Here is a 24,448-nt window from a genome sequence, read left to right as displayed (position 1 = left end):
GAGGCTGGTTTGAGAGAGAGAGTTTATTTGTTTGGGCTTTTAACAAACTGTGAGTGGGCACAAAACGCCCACCCCTGCCCCCCAGCCCAGGCTCCTGCTCCCTGCCGGGGGCAGAAAGGCAGCAGTCAGCCTCAGCTGCCCCCCGGCAGCCCCCCGGCAGCCCCCCGGCAGCCCCCCGGGCTCCCCCCGCCCTGCTAGAGCAGGTCCCTGATGCAGATGCTCCTCCGCACGGCGTTGGAGACTCCCTCGTTGAAGCGGAACCAGAGCTGGCTCCTCCCCACCGCCGTCCCCAGCTGCAGCTCCGGCGGCTGCGCCCCGGGGGCCTGGGGAGCTGCGGGAGGGAGCTGTTAGCCCCCACAGGCTGTGCCCAGGCCCGGCCTGGCAGGCTGGGGGCTGGCAGGGGCAGAGCTGGTGCCCCTTGCAAGCCCCTGAGGCACCCCCGGCCCTGCTCCCCGCCTCAGGGGGGCTGCCAGACCCAACCCCCCCTGCCCTGCTGTGCCAGGGCCACTTTGCTCCATCTCCCCTCCCCACCTCCCCCTCCTGCCCCGGGGTGCAGAGCTTAGGGACAGAGCCCCAGGGTGGGGTCTGAGCTCTGCAGGGACCCCTGGTAGCATCTGTGGTCACCCTGTCCCTCTGCCACCCACCCAGGGCCAGGCCCACCCACGGCCACCTCACCCCTCCAGCACCATGGGGCTGAGGCTGCTTTGCCTCTCTGCCACCTACCTGGGGCTGGGACCTCCCTGTCCCTCTGGCACCTGCCTGGTACCACTCACACCCTCCCTGCCCCTCTGGCACCTGCCTGGTACCACTCACACCCTCCCTGTCCCTCTGGCACCTGCCTGGTACCACTCACACCCACCCTGCCCCTCTGGCACCTGCCTGGTACCACTCACACCCTCCCTGCCCCTCTGGCACCTACCTGGTACCACTCACACCCTCCCTGCCCCTCTGGCACCTACCTGGTACCACTCACACCTTCCCTGCCCCTCTGGCACCTACCTGGTACCACTCACACCCTCCCTGCCCCTCTGGCACCTGCCTGGTACCACTCACACCCTCCCTGCCCCTCTGGCACCTGCCTGGTACCACTCACACCCTCCCTGCCCCTCTGGCACCTGCCTGGTACCACTCACACCCTCCCTGCCCCTCTGGCACCTACCTGGTACCACTCACACCCTCCCTGCCCCTCTGGCACCTGCCTGGTACCACTCACACCCTCCCTGCCCCTCTGGCACCTGCCTGGTACCACTCACACCCTCCCTGCCCCTCTGGCACCTGCCTGGTACCACTCACACCCTCCCTGCCCCTCTGGCACCTGCCTGGTACCACTCACACCCTCCCTGCCCCTCTGGCACCTACCCGGAGTGGTGGACACCTGCTGCTGGAGAGGCCTCCCAAAGAAGTCTGTCTCAGGCTGTGCAAAGCAGAAGGTGACTGTGGTCATGTTTGGAGCCAGCCAGGAGCAAAGCCAGCTCCAAGCTGGCAGCTCAGGGCAGGGCCAGGCCCCAGGGAGAGCACCCAGAGCCCTGGGGGATGCTGCTGCTGCTGTCAGCTGCCCCCTCCCCTTGGAGCACCTGGGGCAGGAGGAAGCCACTGAGCAGGACCTGGATGCAAATCCTGCAGAAGGGGCCAAGGGCCTCAGGCAAATGCAAACTGCATCCAAAAGCAGGGGGGGAGCTCAGCCCTGCAGCTCCCTGTGCTGGGTGGTGGCAGGGGACACCTCCTGCTCCCTCTGGGATGGCACCACCCAGCTCACCTGCACCAGCAGAGTTGGATTGTGCCCCTGCAGCCCCCCAGGCACACAGCCCCCCTGCCCTGCAGCTCCCACAGGGCCAGCAGTCAGCCACTCCAGCCCCACATCCACAGCTCTCCTCCTCACCCCCTGGGAGCTGTAGCTGCCAGCCAGCCCTGAGTGCCCCTGTGACCCACAGCTGCACCCAAAGTGAACTGAAACCACACAGAACAGCACAGGGGCAGCCTGGGGGGCACTGCAGGCAGGAACAGGGGGCTGCAGGCAGGAGCAGGGCACTGCAGGCAGGAGCAGGGGGCTGGAGCCAGGAGCAGGGGGTGCAGCCAGGAGCAGGGGGTGCAGGCAGGAGCAGGGGGTGCAGCCAGGAGCAGGGGGCTGGAGCCAGGAGCAGGGGGTGCAGCCAGGAGCAGGGGGTGCAGGCAGGAGCAGGGGGTGCAGGCAGGAGCAGGGGGTGCAGCCAGGAGCAGGGGGTGCAGGCAGGAGCAGGGGGTGCAGCCAGGAGCAGGGGGTGCAGGCAGGAGCAGGGGGCTGCAGGCAGGAGCAGGGGGCTGGAGCCAGGAGCAGGGGGTGCAGGCAGGAGCAGGGGGCAGGGGGCTGGAGCCAGGAACAGGGGGTGCAGGCAGGAGCAGGGGGCTGCAGGCAGGAGCAGGGGGCTGCAGGCAGGAGCAGGGGGCTGCAGCCAGGAGCAGGGGGCTGCAGGCAGGAGCAGGGGGCTGGAGCCAGGAGCAGGGGCTGCAGTCAGGAGCAGGGGCTGGAGGCAGGAGCAGGGGGCTGGAGGCAGGAGCAGGGGGCTGGAGCCAGGAGCAGGGGGTGCAGCCAGGAGCAGGGGGCTGCAGCCAGGAGCAGGGGGCTGCAGCCAGGAGCAGGGGGTGCAGGCAGGAGCAGGGGGTGCAGGCAGGAGCAGGGGGCTGGAGCCAGGAGCAGGGGCTGCAGCCAGGAGCAGGGGGTGCAGGCAGGAGCAGGGGGTGCAGCACCTCTGCCATGGGGGCAGGCTGGGAGGGTTGGGGCTGTCCAGCCTGGAGAAGGCTCCAGGAGACCTTAAAGCAGCCTTCCAGGACCTGAAGGGCTCCAGGAGAGCTGGGGAGGGACTTTGGACAAGGGCTGGGAGTGCCAGGACGAGGGACAATGGCTTGGAGCTGGGAGAGAGAGGAGAGGAGAGGAGAGGAGGAGGAAACTTTGCAGTGGGGCTGGGGAGAGCCTGGCACAGGCTGCCCGGGGAGGCTGTGGCTGCCTCCTGCCTGGGGGTGCTCCAGGCCAGGCTGGTGAGGCCCTGAGCAGCCTGTGCTGGTGGGAGGGGTCCCTGCCATGGCAGGGGCTGGCACTGGCTGCTCCCCAGGGTCCCTCCCAGGCCAGCCCTGCAGGGTCCCTGGGGTGCAGCTCCTCACCTGCTCCTCCGCCGCCGCTCTCCGGATGTGCTCCAGGCGCTGCTGGGGGCTGGGGGGCTCAGCTGCCCTCACCTCCCCTGGCTCCCTGAGGCCACTCCCAGGCTCCTGTGGGGAGCAGAGAGCGGAGTGAGGCTCCCCTCAGGAGCTCAAGGTGTGGGCATCCCCCCCAGGGGAGGTCAGCTGTGCCCTCAGCCCTGCTCTGTGTGCTGCTGCTTTGCTACAGAGCCCAAACGACCTGGCAGGGATCCTGTCTCCCCCCCTGCCCCCCAGCAGCACCTCAGCCCTGAGTCTGCTGCCCCTTGCCCTGGCACTGCATGGCTGGCACCAGGCAAACAAGGAGCCCTCAGAGATGTTTTTGCACCCCCCCAGAGAGCTCTTTGCTGCAAGGAGAGACTCCAGCAGCAGGGCAGGCAGCAGCAGGGCAGGCAGCAGCAGGGCAGGCAGCAGCTCCCCCCGGGCTGCCTCTCAGCCTTTGCCACCTCCTCCTGCAGGCAGGGCCAGCCCCTGCCAACCTCCTGCTGCCTACAGAGGTTGGAGCAGATGCTCCTCGGGGTCCCTTCCAACCTGGCACTCTGTGGCTGTGGTGGGGGCAGAGTACCTCTGCTGCTCCCAGGGCCTTTGGGGCCTCAGGGAGGGTTGGGGTGCAGCAGGAGGGCAGTGTGCAGGCAGGGAGAGCAGGACCAGCTCCCTGCTGGGCACAGCCTGCCGACTGCAATCCCACCTGCCCCCTGCAGCTGGAGGCTCTGAAGCCCTCACCCGGGGGCAGCCCTCCCCAGGCCCCCTGGAGGGAGCTGAGCCCCCTGGGCACGTCCCAGCTGTGCTGCCCCCAGGCAGCTGTGCAGGCAGATGGCTGGGGGGGCCGGGGGGGGGAGGTTAATCCTGGATATCCATTTGCATTAATGGTGCTTTGGAGAGGCCACATCCCCCCCCCCAGCCCCCCCACCCCCAGGGCTTCCTCCCTGAGCCCAGAGCACACTGCCAGCAGCTCCCCACCTGGGGCAGGCTCCGTGCCTGCAGCACAGCCTCCGTCCTCCTCATCCTCTCCAGCTCGATCTCCCTGGCAATCAGCTGCCTGGCCTGGTAGCTCAGCTGCCTGCGGGCTGGGAGCTCAGGGAAGCGACAGATGTCCTCCAGATTGCTGCAGCACCCAGGGGCAGGCAGAGAGCAGCCCCTCAGCAGCCACAGCCACAGCAGCAGGCAGCAACCTGCAGCCCCAGGCAGGCAGAGGGGCTCCCAGCCCCAGCCCAACCCCCCTGCTCTCCTCCTGCCCAGGGCCCTGCACTGCTGCCCAGGGCTCTGCACAGCTGCCCAGGGCTCTGCACTGCTGCCCAGGGCCCTGCACTGCTGCCCAGGGCCCTGCACTGCTGCCCAGGGCTCTGCACTGCTGCCCAGGGCCCTGCACTGCTGCCCAGGGCTCTGCACTGCTGCCCAGGGCCCTGCACTGCTGCCCAGGGGGCTGCACAGCTGCCCAGGGCTCTGCACTGCTGCCCAGGGCCCTGCACTGCTGCCCAGGGCTCTGCACTGCTGCCCAGGGCCCTGCACTGCTGCCCAGGGCTCTGCACAGCTGCCCAGGGCTCTGCACTGCTGCCCAGGGCCCTGCACTGCTGCCCAGGGCTCTGCACTGCTGCCCAGGGCCCTGCACTGCTGCCCAGGGCTCTGCACAGCTGCCCAGGGCTCTGCACAGCTGCCCAGGGCCCTGCACTGCTGCCCAGGGGGCTGCACAGCTGCCCAGGGCTCTGCACTGCTGCCCAGAGCTCTGCACTGCTGCCCAGGGCCCTGCACTGCTGCCCAGGGCTCTGCACTGCTGCCCAGAGCTCTGCACTGCTGCCTAGGGCTCTGCACTGCTGCCCAGGGCCCTGCACTGCTGCCCAGGGGGCTGCACAGCTGCCCAGGGCTCTGCACTGCTGCCCAGGGGGCTGCACTGCTGCCCAGGGCTCTGCACTGCTGCCCAGGGCTCTGCACTGCTGCCCAGGGGGCTGCACAGCTGCCCAGGGCTCTGCACTGCTGCCCAGGGCCCTGCACTGCTGCCCAGGGCTCTGCACTGCTGCCCAGGGCCCTGCACTGCTGCCCAGGGCTCTGCACAGCTGCCCAGGGCTCTGCACAGCTGCCCAGGGCCCTGCACTGCTGCCCAGGGGGCTGCACAGCTGCCCAGGGCTCTGCACTGCTGCCCAGAGCTCTGCACTGCTGCCCAGGGCCCTGCACTGCTGCCCAGGGCTCTGCACTGCTGCCCAGAGCTCTGCACTGCTGCCCAGGGCTCTGCACAGCTGCCCAGAGCTCTGCACTGCTGCCCAGGGCTCTGCACTGCTGCCCAGAGCTCTGCACTGCTGCCCAGGGCTCTGCACAGCTGCCCAGGGCTCTGCACTGCTGCCCAGAGCTCTGCACTGCTGCCCAGGGCTCTGCACTGCTGCCCAGGGCTCTGCACAGCTGCCCAGAGCTCTGCACTGCTGCCCAGGGCTCTGCACAGCTGCCCAGAGCTCTGCACTGCTGCCCAGGGCTCTGCACTGCTGCCCAGGGCTCTGCACTGCTGCCCAGGGCTCTGCACAGCTGCCCAGGGCTCTGCACTGCTGCCCAGAGCTCTGCACTGCTGCCCAGGGCTCTGCACAGCTGCCCAGGGCTCTGCACTGCTGCCCAGGGCCCTGCACTGCTGCCCAGAGCTCTGCACAGCTGCCCAGAGCCCTGCACTGCTGCCCAGGGCTCTGCACTGCTGCCCAGAGCTCTGCACTGCTGCCCAGGGCTCTGCACAGCTGCCCAGGGCTCTGCACTGCTGCCCAGGGCTCTGCACTGCTGCCCAGAGCTCTGCACTGCTGCCCAGGGCTCTGCACAGCTGCCCAGGGCTCTGCACTGCTGCCCAGGGCCCTGCACTGCTGCCCAGGGCCCTGCACTGCTGCCCAGGGCTCTGCACTGCTGCCCAGGGCTCTGCACAGCTGCCCAGGGCTCTGCACAGCTGCCCAGAGCTCTGCACTGCTGCCCAGGGCCCTGCACTGCTGCCCAGGGCTCTGCACTGCTGCCCAGGGCTCTGCACTGCTGCCCAGGGCCCTGCACTGCTGCCCAGGGCTCTGCACAGCTGCCCAGAGCTCTGCACTGCTGCCCAGAGCTCTGCACAGGCTGCCCAGGGCTCTGCACAGCTGCCCAGGGGGCTGTGGGAGCCTCAGCCCTGCAGGCTGGACGAGGCTTGGAGCAGCCTGGGGGGTGGCAAGAGTTGATCTTCAAGGCCCTTTCCCACCCCAACCCTTCTGTGATCCTGTGGTGCTGCCTCAGCTCCCCAGCACTGCCCCCTGCCAGCACCCAGGGCTGGGCAGGGGGAGCCCAGCAGGGCCCCCAGCTGGGTGGGCACTGAGGGGGGCACAGGCTCTGCACTCTTGGCTTTCATGCAGCAACTGCAGGCCCTCAGCAGCCCACAGGCAGATCCCAGCTCGGGCAGGAGTGGCTCCAGCAGCCTGCCCCTCAGGCTGAGGTGCCCAGGGGCAGCTGTGGCATTGAGGCACAGCCAGGAGCTGAGCTTTGGGTTAACCACAGCAGCTCTGCTCTGAACAGGGCTGGGGCAGCAGCTCTGCAGCTGGCTTTGGCCCTGGCACAGCCCCAGGAGCCAGGGGGCAGCTGGGCCAGGCCCCTGCCCAGGGCTCACTCCTCACTCCCTCTAAACATCCTCCTCCCAAGAGCAGGGCAGCAAGGGCAGAGGGCACTGCCCCCCCAGGGGCCACCCCCAGGGCTCTGGTTTTAGCAGCTTTAGGTCCTGCAGCCAGCAACAGCTTGGCTTGCCCAAGAGGTGCTGGGCTGTGGCCCAGGGGTGCCCCTGGGCTGCTGCACACCTGTGGTGCCCACCCTGGCTGGGCATGGCCAGGACACAGGCCCAGAGCCCCAGCGTGGGGGGGCTGGAAGGGACCTCTGGGGATCCCCCAGCCCAAGCCCTGCTCCAGCAGGGCACCCCCAGCAGCTTGCCCAGGGGCACAGTGCCCAGGGGGGGTTGGAAGCTCTCCAGAGGAGACTCCACAGCCTCTCTGGGCAGCCTGCTCCAGGCCTCCAGCAGCCTCACACCAAAGAAGTTTCTCCTCCTGCTCAGATGGAGCCTCCTGGGCTGCAGTTTGTGCCCCCTGCCCCTGGTGCTGTCCCTGGGCACCACTGAGCAGAGCCTGGCCCCAGCCTCTTGCCCCCCAGCCTTTAGCTCTTGCTGAGCATTGCTCAGCTCCCCTCTGGGGCTGCTCTCTGCAGGCTCTCAGCCCCAGGGCTCTCAGCCTCTGCTCCCAGAGCTGCCCCAGGCCCCCCAGCAGCTCTGTGCTCTCCCTTGGCCTCTCTCCAGTTCTCTGGAGGGGGAGCCCAGAGCTGGGCACCACACTGCAGCTGCAGCCTCCCAGGGGCAGAGCAGAGAGGGAAGAACCTCCCTGGCCCTGCTGCATGCACACAGAGTCCCTGCTGTGCCATCTGCCCCCTAGGTGCCCTGCTCTCCCCATGGCCACACTGTGGTGGCACAGCCTGGGGAGGGCAGGGGCTGTGGCTCCCCAGAGCTGCTCCCAAGGGCCAGGCCCAAAGCTCTTGTGGGTAATTGGAGGCAACTGCTTGAGTTAACAGAGGCTAATTCCTCTAATCAACTTTGCACAGGAAGACATTAGCCCTGCCCTGGGGTCTGCACTGCCTCCTGAGCCTGAGCAGCACTCCCAGCTCCCTCTGCTCACAGCACAGCCAGAGCCCAGCTCAGCAGCAGGAGCTGCTCAAGCAAGGCTGGGCAGTGGTGACAGCGACCTCCTGTGTGCCACAGGCCTGGGTGGGCCTGGCCTGGCCTGGCCTGCCCTGCTCTGCCCAGCCCTGTCCTGCCCTGTCCTGTCCTGCCCTGTCCTGCCCTGCCCTGCCCAGCCCTGTCCTGTCCTGCCCTGCCCTGCCCTGCTCTGCCCAGCCCTGCCCTGCTCTGCCCAGCCCAGCCCTGCCCTGCCCCTGCCCTGCCCTGCCCTGCCCTGCCCTGCCCAGCCCTGTCCTGTCCTGCCCTGCCCTGTCCTGCCCTGCCCTGCCCTGCCCTGCCCTGCCCAGACCCTGCCCTGCCCTGCCCAGCCCTGCTGTGCCCTGCCCTGCCCAGACCCTGCCCTGCCCAGCCCTGCCCTGTTCTGCCAGCCCTGCCCTGCTGCTCCCTGCCCTGCTTCTCCCTGCCCTGCTTCTCCCTGCCCTGCTGCTCCCTGCCCTGCTGCTCCCTGCTCTGCTGCTCCCTGCCCTGCTCCTCCCTGCCCTGCTGCTCCCTGCTCTGCCAGCTCTGCAGAGAGCCCAAGGCAGCTGCTTCCTCCTCTTTAATTCCATTAGAGCAAACCCAGGCCCTGCAGCTGCTGGGCTCCTCCTCTGCAAGGATCAGACAGACAGACTGACTGACAGACAACCCCTGCAGAGCTGCCCCCAGCGCAGCCAGGGCCCTGCAGCCAGCCCAGCTTGGGCAGCCCCTGCCAGCCCCTGCCAGCCCCTGCCAGCCCCTGCCAGCCCAGCCCCTGCCAGCCCAGCCCCTGCCAGCCCATCCCCTGCCAGCCCCTTGCAGCCCATCCCCTTGCAGCCCATCCCCTTGCAGCCCATCCCCTGGCAGCCCAGCCCCTGGCAGCCCAGCCCCTGGCAGCCCCTGGCAGCCCAGCCCCTGCCAGCCCCTGCCAGCCCAGCCCCTGCCAGCCCAGCCCCTGCCAGCCCAGCCCCTGGCAGCCCCTGGCAGCCCTGCCCCTGCCCCCAGGCTGGCAGCTGAGCCCCTGCAGGGCTGTGACTCACGGCTCCAGCCTGTAGCTGTACTGGCCCTCGGGCAGCCGCTCCTGCTGGTAGCTGAGGTTGTAGGCCAGCATGGTGCTCACCAGCTCTGCCAGCTGCTGCTTCTCCTTCAGGCTGTAGAGCTGGGGGTTCACCTGGGGAGCCACCAAGGGGACAGCCTCACCAACCCATAATGACCTCCAAGCAGGAGCTGTGTCTCTGTACAGAGCCCCAGGCTGGCTGGGGTGGGAAGGGGCCTTGGGAGCTCCCCCAGTGCAGCCCCCTGCAGGGCCAGCCCCAGCCCCAGCCCCAGCAGGCTGCTCACAGCCCCACACAGCCTGGCCTGGGCTGGTGCCAGGCATGGGGCAGCTCTCTGGGCAGCCTGGGCTGGTGCCAGGCATGGGGCAGCTCTCTGGGCAGCCTGGGCCAGGCTCTCAGCACCTTCACTGTAGGAAAGTTCTTCCTTGCATCTAGTCCAGCATGAGAAGAGTTAACATCTGTGAGGCTCAGACCACATTTAGCCTCCTGCTAGGGGCCCACATCCCTCAGGGGGCAGGGACAGTCCCTCTGGGCAGCCCAAAGCACAAATGCCCCCAGTGCAGCCACCTGGAGCAGCTGCTGGAGGGAGACTGCTCAGCCAAGTCCCCCCAGAGCAGGGCTCCAGGAGGTGCAGGACACCCCCACCCCACCCTGCAGCTGGGCACTGGTGGATTCAGGCTGCAGATCAGGAAGAAATTCTCTACAGGGAGGGGAAAGTGAGAGCCTGGCACAGGCTGCCCAGGGGGGCTGGGGCTGCCCCCTCCCTGCAGGGGCTCAAGGCCAGGCTGGATGAGGCCCTGAGCAGCCTGGGCTGGGGGGAGGGGTCCCTGCCCATGGCAGGGGGCTGGAGCTGGCTGAGCTTTCAGCTCCCTCCAACCCAGACCCACTCCACAGCTCTGCCCCCAGCTGCCTCAGCCGCCAAGGCAAACCGACCCTGGGCCTGGGCCAGGCTGTGGGGCAGCTCAGCCTGGGTGAGGCAGCCCCAGGGACGAGCCCCAGCCCCCCCGGGGCTGCCTGCAGAGGGGAGAGCCCTGCCTGCGGGGCAGGGGGCTGGGGGCACTCACGGGCCGCAGCCTGGGGGCGATGATGTCCAGCAGCAGGCAGAGCACCTCCAGCAGCAGCGGCTGCCGGCCGGCTCGGCTGCGCGCCCCGGCACCGGCCCCCGCCAGCAGCGCCAGCAGCAGGCTCTGCCTGCGGCTCAGCTTGGCCTGTGCCTGCAGCAGGGAGAGAGGGGAGGGAGAGGACAGGGGGAGAGGGGTTGCTCAGCCCGGGCTGCAGGCACAGCTCCCCCTGCCCTGGCAGCTGGGGCCGCTCGGCACTTGCCTCCTGGTGGCTGCTGGGGTAAGCCAGCCGCGGGACGCTGGTGGCGGCGAAGAGCAGGTGGAAAGCCACGGGCAGGAAGGGAAGGTACCTGAGCAGCTGGAAGCTCTGCCCGTGCAGCACAGCCCTGCTCAGCAGGTCACAGAAGCCCAACCACTCCAGGGCCAGGCACACCGAGCTGAAGCTGGGGTCCCTCAGCCTCACGCTCAGGAAGTTCTCGTGCAGGCCCTGGGAGAGGGCTCGGGGTCAGAGGCAGCGCCGGGGGCAGCCCCGGCAGCGCTGCCGGCACTGGGGGCGCCTGGCTGGGCTCCAGCAGCACACTGCAGAGGGAGCAGCCTGGCTCCCCCCTGGCTGCTCTACCTGGGCCAGCTTCTCCTGCTCCCCCGAGGAGACGGCGAGCTGCAGGATGTGGTGGAAGCGCTGGGAGGAGGCGCTGGAGCCGGCTGCCCCCCCGAGGGCTGGCAGGTCCCCGTCGTCCAGCAGCAGCTGGGCTGGCAAGCTGGGGTCCACCCCCGGCCTGGGCCTGAGGAGAGCCCAAGGGAAGAGCTCAGGGGGTCCTGACCATCAATGGACCAGCAAGGACCCCTGAGACTCTTGGGACCTGGCCTGAAGGCAACGCTGATGCCAAGCTCTGGGGCACTGAAGAGAGTGGCCAAAGAACATCTGGATGCACAGATGTGCTGGAGGCCAGGTGTGCTGCATGGCCCTGCTCCCCAGCACCCTGCAGGCTGCTCCATGGCAGGCCCTGCCAGCAGGTCGTGGAACAGCAAGGAGCAGGGTGCCCAAGCACACAGCAGCCTACTGGATCCCTCTTTTCACCTTGGCACCCTGGGGAGCTGGAAGATCTCCTGCCAGATGGAGAAGAGGCCTTTGTGCTGGTCCTTCAAGCCAACCCTCATTGTCTGCACCATCTGAACACTCAGCTCCTTCTGGCCCCGTCTGTGCAGGAACTGCAACACAAGAGAGGGGCTGTGGGGCACAGGCAGGGTGGGGAGAGATGTCCACAGCACCTAACTGGGTTGGAGGGAAGCTGGAGGGGGCAGCAGCACCTCACCCTTCCTCCAGCTGTAGGGGAAGGGAAGTTAAGAGGGGACAGGGTGGACAACCTGCTCCAGCTGCAGCTGTCCCTGTGCACTGCATGAGCTCAAAGTCCCTCCCAGCCCAAACCAGCCTGTGGTGCTGAGACAGGATCAGAGGCTCACAGCTGCCAGGGGCTGGAGGGGACCTCAGGAGATCATCAAGTCCAACCCCCTGCCAGAGCAGGACCACAGAACCCAGCACAGGGCACACAGAACACATCCAGACAGGGCTGGAAAGGCTCCAGAGGAGACTCCACAACCTCCCTGGGCAGCCTGCTCCAGGGCTCTGGGAGCCTCCCAGGGCAGAAGTTCCTCCTCCTGCTGAGCTGGAGCCTCCTGTGCTGCAGTTTCCATTCATTGCCCCTTGTCCTACCCCAGGGCACAGTGAGCAGAGCCTGTCCCTGCCCCCTCCCTCCTGCCCCCCAGCATTTATTAAAGCCCCTCTCAGCCTTCCCCTCCCCACACCGCACACCCCCAGGGCTCTCGGCCTCTCCTCCCAGGGCAGCGCTGCATCCTCACAGCCCCCCCGGGACTCTCCCCAGCCGATCCCTGTCCCTCCCAGACTGACATTCTGGGGATCTGCCTGGGACAGTTTCCCCTGCATGCCCCCCTCGAGCCCAGCCGCAGCCCAGGGGGCAGAGCCAGCCGGTGCCCCGGGGGTACCTGCAGGGTGTTGATGCAGGCGCGGATGTCGCTGTCTGCCTTCTCGCACAGCGCCAGCAGCGCGCCCGCGTCCGCTCGCATGCCCTGCTGCAGGGCGATCTGCAGGGCAAGGGGGGGTCAGCAGGCAGGCCCTGGCGGCCAGGGGGCACAGAGGAGCCCTCGGGCACTGCTGACCTCGCAGAGGCGCTGTGCCAGCCGGGCCGGGGCGGTGCGGGGGAAGCTGAGCAGGAAGGCTTGCTGCCGGAGCGGGCGCAGCGCGGGCACGTACCTGGCGAGGCAAGCAGGGGCTGAGCTCCCGGGGGTGCTGAGCTCCCAGGGGCTGAGCTCCCAGGGGCTGAGCTCCCAGGGGTGCTGAGCTCCCAGGGGTGCTGAGCTCCCAGGGGCTGAGCTCCCAGGGGCTGAGCTCCCAGGCTCCTAAGCTCATTCAGCCCAATCCCACCTGCAGCCAGCAGGGACACCCCTCCAACCACAGCAGCTTGCTCAGAGCCCCAGCAACCTGCCCTGCAGTGCTTCCAGGCATGGGGCTCCTACCACCTCTGTGCAGCCTGGGCCAGGCTCTCGCCACCCTCAGCATAACCAATCTCTTCCTTCCCTCCCTCTTTCAGCTCAAGCCACCCCCCTTGTCCTGGTACAGCAGGCCCTGCTCAAAAGTCTGGCCCCAGCTTTCTCCTCAGCCCCTTTCAGCACTGCAAGGCCCCCAGAAGGTCTCCTGGAACCTTCTCTTCTCCAGACTGAACAACCCCAACTCCCAGCCTGGCCTCCCAGCAGAGGGCTTCCAGCCCCCCAGCACTGCTGTGGCCTCACTCAGAGAGCTGAGCCTGATGCAGCAGCTGTCTGTGCACCACTGCACACTTGGCCAGGCACAAACTCAGCTGGGCACTCACAGCCAGCTGCCAGCCCCCCCAGCAGGCACAGCACCTGGGGGGGTCAGGACAGCTCAGCTTTCCCTAAGGTACTTCCAAGCTGCAGGTCTAAGGGCAGACAACTGGCACAGGAAGGCTCTGGCTAGAGGCCAACAGCAGCCTGCCTGTGGGCAGGGGTCTGAGCTGTCCCTCCAAGCCCACCCCCAGCCCCTCACTGGTCGTTGCAGATGCAGATGATAGGCCTGAGCAGCAGCGCCCCCTCGCGTCGCCGCCTGCGGCCCGCAGCCCCGGCCTCGCCCTCCGCCTCCCTCCGCTGCACGAGGCTCAGCAGGACGCTGATGGATGCCTGGGGAAAGGAGCAGAGCAAGAGGAGGGTTGGCCCCAGCCCCTCAGAGGCGAGGAGGGTTGGCCCCCAGCCCCTCAGAGGTGAGGAGGGTTGGCCCCCAGCCCCTCAGAGGTGAGGAGGGTTGGCCCCAGCCCCTCAGAGGCGAGGAGGGTTGGGCTCCTGCCCCTCAGAGGTGAGGAGGGTTGGGCTCCTGCCCCTCAGAGGTGAGGAGGGTTGGGCTCCTGCCCCTCAGAGGTGAGGAGGGTTGGCCCCAGCCCCTCAGAGGCGAGGAGGGTTGGCCCCAGCCCCTCAGAGGTGAGGAGGGTTGGGCTCCTGCCCCTCAGAGGTGAGGAGGGTTGGGCTCCTGCCCCTCAGAGGTGAGGAGGGCTGGCCCCCAGCCCCTCAGAGGTGAGGAGGGTTGGGCTCCTGCCCCTCAGAGGTGAGGAGGGTTGGGCTCCTGCCCCTCAGAGGTGAGGAGGGCTGGCCCCCAGCCCCTCAGAGGTGAGGAGGGTTGGGCTCCTGCCCCTCAGAGGTGAGGAGGGTTGGGCTCCTGCCCCTCAGAGGTGAGGAGGGTTGGCCCCAGCCCCTCAGAGGTGAGGAGGGTTGGGCTCCTGCCCCTCAGAGGTGAGGAGGGTTGGCCCCCAGCCCCTCAGAGGTGAGGAGGGTTGGCCCCAGCCCCTCAGAGGTGAGGAGGGTTGGGCCCCAGCCCCTCAGAGGCTGCCGGGGCAGCGCCGTACCGCGGGCGCGCCGTCGATCTCGTCAATGATCAGGCAGTTGGGCTGCTCCTGGGCACCCAGCACCGACCTCATCTGGGTGGCAGCTTCGATGCGGGTCCGGAACACCTCGGGGCTGCGGTCGTCACTGCAGGACAAGTGCCAGGCTGCTGTGGGAGGGCAGTGTCCCCACCACAGCACCCCCGGCATGGCAGCACCCCCGGCATGGCAGCACCCCCAGCATGGCACCCCCAGGCTGGCAGTACCCCCCCCAGCATGGCAGCCCCAGCCTGGCAGCCCCTCCACCACATCCCCACCCCCAGCAGAGCCAGCTGAGGCCGGGCAGCTGGCACAGGCTCACCTGGCATTCATCTCCACGGGGTTGTACCCCGCGTGCCTGGCGATGACGTGTGCCAGGGTGGTCTTTCCCAAGCCGGGGGGGCCGCAGAGCAGGGCCACCTGCAGCAGAGAAGCGACATCAGGCAGGGCTGCTCCAGCCCCCACCCAGGCAGCCAGGGGGGGCCATGGGGCTGGGCAGCCCGGCCTGCCCGGGGGGATGCTGCGCTGCTCGGCAGACAGAGGGAGAGAAGAGGCAGCGCAGGAAGGCAGCGCAGGAAGGCAGCAGAGCCTCTCAGAGGTGACAGAGCCGAGCTGGCAGCAGCTCTCCTGCCTGTCCTGAACTCTGCAGGCAGATGGGAAAGACTGAAGGAAATCCCTTCCAGATCCCCACTCCTGAGCAGCAACCCTGTCAGTTCTGCTTCCCCTTTTCACTCTCCTCCCAGTGGACAGCTTGAGGTCCGAGAGGTGGCCTTGGAGCTCTCCCTGCCGCCTTCAGCACCTGAGCATCGCTGCTCCCCTCCAGATGCCGAAACCCCAGCTCAAAGCTCTGCCCACAGTCACACCCAACCTCTGCAGGTCCTTCCTCAGCTGGACCACTCGACTAAGAACATCTCTCTTCCTCTCCCTTGTTACCACATTACTCAAAGCAAGGCAGAAGAAATGAGAACCTCCCCACCCCTATGTGCTATGAAGAAGTCCCAGCTGCCCCTGGGTCTGCACTGAGGGGAAGAGAAAGGAAAGAGCCTGCTGCTCACCTTGGTGGCAGGATGAGGGGGAGTGGAGAGGGCACCCACCACAGCAGCCTCCTGTCCCACTCACCTTGTATTTGGGTCTCTTGTATTGGTCCAGTTCAGCCTCCAGGATCTCCTCTGTGAGCTGCACTTTTGTCTTCCACTTAGTTTGGTGCTCCTTGAACGAAGGATGAGCTCCAGTGCTGGGCTTGGCCTTCCTCACTGCCTTCTCCTTCCCAAACACCACCGTGTCCCACAGCTTCAGCCACTTCAGAAGGCAGCGGTTGGTGTACTGCGTGGTGCACAAGAAAGGAGCAAAGGCTTCTCACACCTCAGCATGGCCCAGCCAGGGACACACAGGAGCTCCTCTCCTTCATGGCCTAACACCAGCATGGCCTTCAGAGGAAGGAGAGGAGCCCCAGGAGGCAGCACAGAGCCTGTGTGCCCAGCCAGAGCTCACTGCTCTCTACAGCTCCCTGGGAGGAGGCTGCAGCCGGGTGGGGATTGAGCTCAAGAGACAGGATGAGAGGAAACAGCCTCAGGTTGCTCCAGGGGAGGTTTATGTTGGACATGAGGAACAATTTCTTCCCCAAAAGGGTTGTCAAGGCCTGAACCAGGCTGCTCAGGGCAGTGGTGCAGTCCCCATCCCTGGAGGGGTTCCAAAGCCCTGGAGCTGTGGTGCTGAGGGCCATGGGCAGTGCTGAGCTAACATTTGGACTTGATGACCTTAAAGGTTCCTTCCAACCCAAACCATTCTGTGATTCCCACCCAGCACTTCTCAGCCTTTCCTACCATTCCTACAAAAGAAACCTGCTATTTTAAATCCAAGCAGCCACAAATGCTTGGCTGCAGTCCACCCAACCTCTTTGGTCTTACTTCGGTCACCTCTCACCTCTGTTTGAAGCCTGCACACCAAAAGCCCCTGCCAAGAGCTCTCACCCCAGGCAGGGCTGGCACGGCCAGAGCCCCCCAGCCCTCCAGAGCCCCCCAGCCCTGTCGAAGGCAGCACCAGAACACCTTCCTTCGATGCATGAAGGAAGAGCTGCAGACAGGGCAGCACCACCCAGCCCCAGCTTCTCCCAGCACCTCACATCATCACTCAGCAGCTCTATGTAGCGCCGGGGAGAGAATTTGTCCACCCAGAGGCAATGCTGCGCAGCCTCCTCCTCCGCTGGCTCCACTTCCTCCCTGGGCTCTGGGGTCTCAGCGCTGCTCTCACTCTCAAGGCAGCTACAAGGAAGAAAGAAGCTGTCCCAAAGCACCCAAGCAGCCAGGGCAAGGCTGGGAATTGCACACAGACTTCTGAAACCTGGGATGAGGACAAAGAGCTTCCTCTGCTCGCAGGTCCCAAGACCTGGAGCCCCTCAGAGCCCCTCAGCAGCATGGCAGGGGCAGAGCTGGGGCTGCATCCCAGTGTCTCACCTGTTTATGACCTCTGTCAGCTGCTGTGACGCCTCCAGAACCTGCCTGCGGCGCTTGGGCACAAAGAGGGCAAGAGGAGGTCAGAGACCCCCCAGCAACCTGCAGCTGGGGGGTCAGAGACTTGGGACCCAACGCTGGGGCTACCCAAGGGTGACAAGAAAGACAGGAAGGTCAGCAGAACCTCTGATACCTCTTCATCCACCTGCTCCTTCAGGTAGGAGAAGGGCACCCCCAGCAAGTGCAGCGGCCGGCGCGCGTTCCAGCCCGGGGCATCGGGGAGCTGCAGGAGCAGGGCACACACCGCCAGGCTCACACAGCCCCCAGCCCCACACATCCCCTCCTCAGCTGCTGTGGGTCACAGAGCAGCAGTCCCAGCTTCCACGTCTCTCCCTACCTCCACCCCTGTCCTGGAGGGGTCATCCCTGAGGACCAGGAAGACCCTGGTGCCCTCAGGGGAGGTCACATTGATGTAGTCCTCCAGAACAGGCGGCCGCTTGAGGACCCTCTTCTTCCCGGGGGGGGGGGTGGTCTGCAGCGGGGCCATGCCACTTATCTCCAGGTTCCTTTAGCAGGGGTGAAGGAAAGAGCCCTTGGACCCCTTCACCCCTGCTAAAAGTGAGGTCGAAGGTGGCCAGCTTGGAAGCCTGAGGAGCGGAGGGTGGGGATCAAGGGCCCTCTCCCTCTACACCTGCCAGAAGCGAGGTTGAAGGTGCCCAACCTGGAAGCCTGAGAAGCAGAAGGTGACGCTGGGACACCATCCCAGAGGACATCAGGAGCCAACTCATCCTCCACACCAAAGCTGAGCTTCTTAACAGCTTCCAGGCGCTGCCGCTTGGGCTTCGGGGCTGAGAGACAGCAGGGCAGGAGGAAGAGATTGCTGAAGGGTGATCCTCAGCTGGGGTGGGGGGGTCAGCAGCACCCGGGGGGCTTGGGCCAAACCTACTGCGGGCTGCGGGGGATGGGGAGGAGCAGGGCGGCTCAGGACCCCGCTCCCTCTTCCTGGGGTTGGCGTCCCCCGGGTCGCTGTCTACGATGAGGTCCTCGGGGGGCTCGGGCTCCTCCGGTGGCTGATTCCTGCCTCGGAACTGGGAGATTTTGGGGCCGGCGGGCGGGGATGGATCATCTGCAAGAGGCGAGACACCGCGGGGCCGGTCACGCAAGCGGCGACCGCGGCGGGGTGGGCACACGTGGCTGCGCGCAAAGCCCTGCCCGCTGCCTTCCGCCACCGCCTCCGGTCCCGGACAGAGCACGGCAGCAGCTCCCACCTCCCAGCTCGGCCAGCACCTCCAGCTCTGCCGCAAACCGCTCGTAGAAGTTATCCTCGGGACCCTCCTCGGGACCCTCCTCGGGGTCCGCCATGGCCCCGCAGCCCGCCCGCCGCGCGCTTCCGGCCGCCAGCGGAGCCCGCGCTGATTGGCCTCGGCGCGCCGGCCGGAAGCGGCGGCGGAGCTGATTGGACGTGACGCGCGGCGCTGCTGGCGTTGATTGGACGCGACGCGCGGCCAGGCGCCGCCGCTGGATACAATGTAGGCGCTCGCGGCCCCCCGGCCCGGCCACGGCGCTCCAGGTCGGTCCCGGGGTGGGCGCCGCGGGTCGTGGGAGGGGTGGCCGCCGTGCGTGTCCCCCACGCCGTGCCCCGTGCCCCGTGTCCCCTCCGCCGTGCCCCGTGTCCCCTCCGCCGTGCCCCGTGTCCCCTCCGCCGTGCGTGTCCCCTCCGCCGTGCCCCGTGCCCCGTGTCCCCTCCGCCGTGCCCCGTGTCCCCTCCGCCGTGCCCCGTGTCCCCTCCGCCGTGCCTGTCCCCCACGCCGTGCCCCGTGTTCTCTCTGCCTGCCTGTCCCCTCGGCCATGCATGCCCCCTCCCCGCCGCGACCTGCGCCCCCTCCGCCCCGCGTGTCCCCACCGGGACGTCACCGAGATGGTGGCGGTCGGGGGCAGCAGGAGCCTGGGGCGAGCTGAGCCCCACCGTCGGGCAGTGTGATGGGACGAGCACCGAGCGGCTGTGGGGCCTCCACGCGCGACAGCGGGACAGTGGCAGAGCTGTGCGGGGTTACAGCAGGAGAGTGGCTGCGGGACCGGTACGGGGTGGCACCTGCAGGGGGTGACACTGGTAGGGCTGGGGGGCCCCTTAGGTGTCACTCTTGGGCACGTGTGGTGTGACATCGGTGTCAGTCTGGGATACACGTGATGTCACACTGGTGTCACTCTGGGTGTGACGTCAGTGTCACTGTAGCACCAGCACACTGCTTATGAGGGTACCCCCCTCTGGCTTCTGCTGCCTCCCATGCTGGCTGGGGCCCTTTGCTCTCCTAGGGTGCTGTCCCCGTTCCCCAGGGTGCCCAGGATGTGGCTGGAGGCCCCCCTGCCTCACCCCGGTGCCCCTCACACTCCCCACAGGGCGCTGGCCATGGAGCCAGGCACCATCGACAACCTCTGCATCCTGTACCAGAGCTCAGACTTCATCGTGGTCAACAAGCACTGGGACCTGCGCATCGACAGCAAGCTGTGGTACGAGACCCTGACCCTGCAGAGCCAGCTCAAGCGCCGCTTCCCCGAGCTGGCCGACCCCCACACCTACTATGGCTTCAGGTGAGCAGCTGGCACCCAGCGCGGGCTCCGCCCTGCCCCTGAGCCAGCCTGGCATGGGGACACTGCCCAGCGATGCCCCTGAGCCAGCCTGGCATGGGGACACTGCCCAGCGATGCCCCTGAGCCAGCCTGGTATGGGGACACTGCCCAGCGATGCCCCTGAGCCAGCCTGGCATGGGGACACTGCCCAGCGATGCCCCTGAGCCAGCCTGGCATGGGGACACTGCCCGAGTGCCCAGCGATGCCCCTGAGCCAGCCTGGTATGGGGATGCTGCCAGAGTGCCCAGCAATGCCCCTGAGCCAGCCTGGCATGGGGACACTGCCCAAGTGCCCAGCGATGCCCTCTGCCTCCCATCTCCTCTGCAGGTTCTGCCACCAGCTTGACTTCTCCACCAGTGGGGCCCTGTGCGTGGCACTCAACAAGGCAGCAGCAGGAAGTGCCTACAGGTGCTTCAGGGACAGGCTGGTGACCAAAGCCTACCTTGCCCTGGTGAGTCCTCCCTGCCAGGGCCTGCCTCTGCACTGGGTGAGCCTCAGGAGGGCACAAAGGCCACGTGCCAGGTCCTGCACAGGAGCTGGGGCAGCCCCTGGCATCAGTCCAGGCTGGGGAGCAGCCCTGTGGAGAAGGACCTGGGGGTGCTGGTGGGTGAGAAGCTGGACAGGAGCTGGCACCTTGTGCTGCCAGCCCAGAGCCAGCCCTGCCCTGGGCTGTCCCCAGCAGCAGGGGCAGGGAGGGGCAGGGAGGGGATGCCCTGCGGTGCTGGGGCAGCTCTGGGGTCCTCAGCACAGCACAGACAGGGAGCTGGGGGAGCAGGGCCAGAGGAGGCCACAGCAGTGCTGGGAGGCTGGAAGCTGAGAGCTGAGGTTGTTCATCCCTGGCACCCTCCCAGGCCAGGCTGGGGCTGTGAGCAGCCTGCTGAGGCTGGGGCTGTCCCTGCTGGCTGCAGGGGCTTGGACTGGAGGAGCTTTCAGGGACTCTTCCCACCCAAACCAGTCTGGGAGTCTGATTCTCTGACTCACCCTCTGGGCTTGCTGAATCCCAGCTCGTCCTCTGCTCCTGCTGCTCCTGGTGCCGGCGAGGAGCAGCCCTGGCCCTGGCGCTGGCCCTGGCGAGGAGCAGCCCTGGGGCTGGCCCTGGGGCTGGCCCTGGGGCTGGCCCTGGCAGGGTCTCCACGCTGCCCTCTCCCCAGGTCAGAGGCCACGTCAGCCAGCGGCGGATGACCATCAGCTATGCCATCGGGAAGAACACCACGGAGGGCATGACCCACATGATGTGCATCGATGGGACTGAGGGTGAGCGCCTGCCCTGCCCTGCCCAGCGCCCCTCAGCCCTGCTGGGGGAGCTGACCCCGCTCTGGGTCTCCTTGCAGGCTGTGACAATCCCAAGCCTTGCCAGTCGGAGCTGATCGTGCTGGAGCGCGGCTCCTACAGCGGAGACCCTGTGACCAAAGTGCTGCTGCAGCCGCTGACAGGTGGGGGCTGGGGGCCACCGGAGCAGGCTGGGCTGCGGCCCCAGGAGCTTTGAGGCGGCCGTGGGGCTGGGCATAGCACAGAGCCTGTCCCCAGGAGTGTGAGATGCTGAGGGCTGGGCAGCTGAGGGAGGCAGAGGTGCTGCAGTGGGACCTGTGCTTGTAACCCTGCACCTTGGCTGCAGCAGGGTAGCACAGGACGGAAGCTGAGCAGAGCTGAGCAGAGCTGAGCACCACACTGAGCTCCTGCAGGACTCAGGGTCTCAGCCTGAGGGGATAAAAGCCACTTGGTGCATTGTCACCTGGCTCCCCTGAGCCCTCACGGAGGGATTCTGAGAGAAACTGTGTCCTGGGTCACCCCATCCCAGCCTGGTGGGACTGGAAGGGACCTCTGGAGGTCATCCAGTCCAACTCCCCCTGCTGAAGCAGGGGCACACAGAGGAGGTGGCCCAGGATCACCATGGCCAGGTGAGTTTGGAATCTCTCTAGAGAAGACTCCACAACCCCTGTGCCTGCTCCAGGCCTCCAGCACCTTCACACCAAACCTGGGCTCCAGTTTGTGCCCCCTGCCCCTTGTCCTGTCCCTGGGCACCAGTGAGCAGAGTCTGCCCCCAGCCTCTTGCCCCCCACAGGGCCTTTATGTCTTGCTGAGCATTGCTCAGCTGCCCTCTGGTGCTGCTCTTCTCCAGGCTCTCAGCCTTTGCTCCTCAGAGAGCCCCTCAGCACCTTTGGATCTCTCCAGCAGCTCCCTGTCCCTCTCGAGCTGGGGAGCCCAGCACTGGCCCCGGTGCTGCAGCTGAGGCCTCCCTAGGGCAGAGCGGTGTGGGAGGAGAAGCTCCCCGGCCCTGCTGGCCACACTCTGCCCCTCCTCTGCTGGCAGGTCGGACTCATCAGCTGCGGGTGCACTGCAGTGCCATCGGCCACCCCATCGTGGGGGACTTCACCTACAGCCACCGGCAGGACAGCAGCCCCTACAGGATGATGCTGCACGCCTACTACCTGCGCATCCCCACCAGCACCGAGCTCATCGAGGTCTGCGCCCCCGACCCCTTCCTCACCTCCATGGACAGCAACTGGGTGCCCCAGCAGGTCCTGCACCAGCTGGATGAGACCATCCAGGAGCTGAAGGAGAAGATGATGCAGAAGCAGGAGGAGCAGAGCCAGGAGGCTGTGCTGGGTGGTGGGGAAGAGGAGGCGCAGGAGGCGGCCGGGAGCCCGGAGACGGAGGAGCAGAGAGCGTGCTGCGAGCAGTGGTTGGCAGAGTGGGCTCTGGAGTGAGCACAAACCACAGCCCTGCAGTCCCAGCCCAGTGCTCCATTGTTGTCCCAGTGGAGCCCTGACTCCACACCTGCACTTGCTCTGTGCCATGGCTTCCCTCACCTCTGGGGCTGGGATCAGGCTGGGTTGGTTTTGTACCCTGCTCATCATCCCTCCGGCCACAGGATGCTCCTTCCCTCCTGCCAAGCCTTAGCAGCAGTGTGTCACCTCCCAGCTTAGAGTGCCCCCAGAGCTTCACATCCCCATCCTGGGGCTTGGGCACAGCCAGGGTAGCATCAGCACTGCCTTTGCCACGAGCACCATGGGCATGCCCACACCCCCTCAGTGCTGGGGTGCTCGAATGGGAGGGGAGAACGTTCCAGGTGCAGCTGCAGTGCTCAGGTCCCCACTCCCCGTGGCCCCAGCTGGCTGTGCTCTGCGGCACACACCTGGCGTGGGAGGTGGGAGAGCAGGAGGCTGAAGGGCAGCCTGGGGGCACCAGCAGCCCCCTAGTCCTGGGATGGCTCCAGGTGGTGTGCCTGTGGAGCTGGGCAGTGTGATGGGCACAGGAGAGGTCCCTCCCCGGCGCTGCCCCCTGGCTGGGTACCTGCTGGGGGAGTTGATTCCAGTGGATTTTAACCTTTCTGTTGCCAGTTGCTCTCAGAAGAATTTGGTCTTGTGGTGGTTCTGGAGTGCAGGTGGTCTCAGAGATGAGCTCCTGGGGGTAGTGCTGTGGTCAGCCAGCAGCCCAAAGCTTTCCTACCAGGTGTTGCTGTTCCTTGTCCAGATGTTGCCTTTTCCTAGCACCCTCTTCTGCCCTGGGGGCGGAGGTCCCCCTCTGCTTTACCCCAGCACTGGGGTTTAAGTGTCAGGTTTTGGTCCCATGGCAGGGCTCCAGGGGTCCTTTGGGTGGGCAGTTGGGGAGGACTCTGGAGCAACAGGAGCAGCTGAGGAAGTGGTTGAACCTGGGTTCCTTCCAGTGTCAGGCTGAGGATTGATGTGGGAGCAGGAGGGACCTTGGCTCATGCTGGTGCCAAGCTTTGCAAGATGCCAAGCAGAGATCCTTTGTAGTGCCAGTTCACTGTCACCTTCCCATCCTGTTTGTCTTCCGAGGTCACACCTTGAATCCCGGGTTCAGTTTGGGGCCCTCAGTGCAAGAAGGACTTTGAGGAGCTGGAGCAGGTCCAGAGAAGGGCAACAGAGCTGGGGAAGGGTCTGGAGAGCAGGGCTGGGGAGGAGCAGCTGAGAGAGCTGGGGGTGTTCAGCCTGGAGAAGAGGCTGAGGGAGACCTCACTGCTCTCTGCAGCTCCCTGGGAGGAGGCTGGAGCCAGGTGGAGGTTGCTCTCTTCTGCCCAGGAACAAGGGACAGGACAAGAGGCAATGGCCACAAGTTCTAGCTGGGAAGGTTTGGAGGAACAATTTATTCCTTGCAGGAGAGGTCAGGGGCTGGCAGAGGCTGCCCAGGGAGGTGGTGGAGTCCCCATGCCTGGAGGGGTTCCAGGAGCCTGTGGCCATGGCACTTGGGGCCATGGCTTGGTGGCCAGGGTGGTGCTGGGGTGAGGGTTGGACTCCATGACCTCAGAGGCCCTTTCCAACCAAAACAATTCCATGATTCTGTGGTTTAGCAGCCGAGGAGAGGCCAGAGGCATGGGCCAGGGCTGGCTGGAGCTTGTGGCACGCAGAGCACACATCCCTGAGGCATGTGGCACTGAACCACCACACCAGCACATGGCCAGAGCCCTTGTCAGCCCACAGGCCCTGTCCCACTTGAGGTGCAGCTGCCAGAGACTCCACACAGCTAACATTTCCACCCCGGGGGGGATTAAAGTGGCTCAGCCCTCTCCCTGGGAGTGAACTCAGCCTGCAGGTCAGCAGAGCCCTGAGGGCTGTTGCATCACCTGGCCCTTGTGTCTCCTGCTGGTGCATTCACCCTGCGCGGCTGGGGAGGAGGTGACCTTCACCTTGCCTCTGCAGCTATCTGGCTGGGTGCAAGGTGCTGCTGTCCTGTGCAGGGTGAGGGCAGGGAGGTGGTGCACGGCTCCTGGACAGCCAGTGGGGACCCAGGGCTCGGCAGCTGGTGGCAGAAGGCTCAGCAGGGCTTGGGGGAGCAGGGGACCTGTCTCCTTCCTCCCAGGCCACATCCCTGCCCATCCCTTCTGCCAGGAGTGGCTGGGGAGGGGAGAGGCAGCCAGAGGTGGGTCCTGGAGCAGTAAATCATGCCCCTAAACCTGTTTGCCAAAGGATGGACGTGGGTGACGTGCAGGGCCTGTGGCAGGTGACAGCTGCAGCACCAGAGGTGAGGTGCAGCCTGCCCTGCCCCTGAGAGGGGCCACGGCTGGGACGAGGCTGCCCTTGGCCACGGGGCCAGAGGTCAGTGGGAGAAGCCAGTGGGGACACAGCAGTGCCCAGGCAGGAGGAGAGGGAGGCTGATGGACCAGGGGTGGTGGGCAGGGCTGGCACCCAGTGCTCACCACACCCTGCAGCCCCCAGCCCTCACCCTGGGTGTGCTGCAGCTGAGCCCAGCAGTGCAGGAGCAGGGATGGGGCAATGCTTTCCTCAGCCTGCAGAGAGCTTCCCAGCTGTCCCTCCCAGCTTCTCTCCCGTGCTGCAGCCAGCCCTGCTCCCCCCTCTCTGCCTCCCCTGTGAGCCCAGCCTGCTTTGGGCAGGGGGTTATGGGGGGGTGTCCCTGGTGGTGTTCTGTCTCCTGCTGACCCTTCCTCCTCGTTGCACAAGGCCCTAGTAAAGCATTGCCTGTGTCCTGCAGCTGCCCCTCTGCTCTGTGGGTGCCGTGGGTCGGGGAGCTGC

General features: G+C 66.7%; 2 protein-coding genes across 3 annotated transcripts; one reads left to right on the top strand and one right to left on the bottom strand.

Annotated features, from left to right (window-relative positions):
• Positions 1-27: 27 nt before the first annotated feature.
• LOC137456723 (chromosome transmission fidelity protein 18 homolog) lies at positions 28-17,704 on the bottom strand. The gene is made up of 22 exons (XM_068168309.1): positions 17,598-17,704; positions 17,276-17,455; positions 17,051-17,177; positions 16,727-16,895; positions 16,523-16,612; positions 16,333-16,385; positions 16,002-16,140; positions 14,999-15,202; positions 14,202-14,299; positions 13,865-13,988; positions 13,018-13,148; positions 12,114-12,207; positions 11,940-12,038; positions 11,017-11,147; positions 10,558-10,720; positions 10,201-10,425; positions 9,942-10,091; positions 8,863-8,993; positions 4,129-4,273; positions 3,136-3,240; positions 1,360-1,414; positions 28-331 (listed from the first exon to the last, which is right to left on the bottom strand). Exons 1-22 carry the CDS (start codon positions 17,689-17,691, stop codon positions 195-197), a joined length of 2,844 nt encoding a protein of 947 aa, XP_068024410.1. The 5' UTR covers positions 17,692-17,704; the 3' UTR covers positions 28-194.
• A 114-nt stretch (positions 17,705-17,818) lies between these two features.
• On the top strand, positions 17,819-24,406 carry LOC137456703 (RNA pseudouridylate synthase domain-containing protein 1-like). Of its 2 annotated transcripts, none has more exons than XM_068168284.1 (6): positions 17,819-17,899; positions 18,727-18,837; positions 19,284-19,407; positions 20,108-20,210; positions 20,288-20,389; positions 21,267-24,406. In XM_068168284.1, the coding sequence occupies exons 2-6, from the start codon at positions 18,737-18,739 to the stop codon at positions 21,662-21,664; spliced, it is 828 nt and encodes a 275-aa protein (XP_068024385.1). In that variant the 5' UTR covers positions 17,819-17,899; positions 18,727-18,736; the 3' UTR covers positions 21,665-24,406. The 2 variants fall into 2 exon arrangements, with proteins under 2 accessions (XP_068024385.1, XP_068024384.1); XM_068168283.1 differs by having other exon boundaries at positions 18,727-18,918.
• Positions 24,407-24,448: the final 42 nt, after the last annotated feature.

This window comes from Melanerpes formicivorus, unplaced genomic scaffold (genome assembly GCF_026170545.1).
Source record: "Melanerpes formicivorus ecotype bairdi unplaced genomic scaffold, bMelFor1.0.p_v2 SCAF_135, whole genome shotgun sequence".
Taxonomy (NCBI): Eukaryota; Metazoa; Chordata; class Aves; order Piciformes; family Picidae; genus Melanerpes; species Melanerpes formicivorus.
The sequence above is the reverse complement of the archived record's forward strand: the minus strand, read 5'-3'. Positions and strand labels throughout refer to the sequence as shown.

What these genes read in the sequence shown, in the direction of transcription:
- LOC137456723 (XM_068168309.1), bottom strand. Translation starts at nt 17,691, where the DNA reads ATGGCGGACCCCGAGGAGGGTCCCGAGGAGGGTCCCGAGGATAACTTC. An exon ending in CTGACAGAGGTCATAAACAG is followed by an intron (nt 16,141 to 16,332) that starts GTGAGACACTGG and finishes TCTTCCTTGTAG; the next exon opens with CTGCCTTGAGAGTGAGAGCA. An exon ending in CCCGTGGAGATGAATGCCAG is followed by an intron (nt 13,989 to 14,201) that starts GTGAGCCTGTGC and finishes CTTGTCCTGCAG; the next exon opens with TGACGACCGCAGCCCCGAGG.
- LOC137456703 (XM_068168283.1), top strand. Translation starts at nt 18,737, where the DNA reads ATGGAGCCAGGCACCATCGACAACCTCTGCATCCTGTACCAGAGCTCA. An exon ending in CACACCTACTATGGCTTCAG is followed by an intron (nt 18,919 to 19,283) that starts GTGAGCAGCTGG and finishes TCTCCTCTGCAG; the next exon opens with GTTCTGCCACCAGCTTGACT. An exon ending in CCAAAGCCTACCTTGCCCTG is followed by an intron (nt 19,408 to 20,107) that starts GTGAGTCCTCCC and finishes CCCTCTCCCCAG; the next exon opens with GTCAGAGGCCACGTCAGCCA.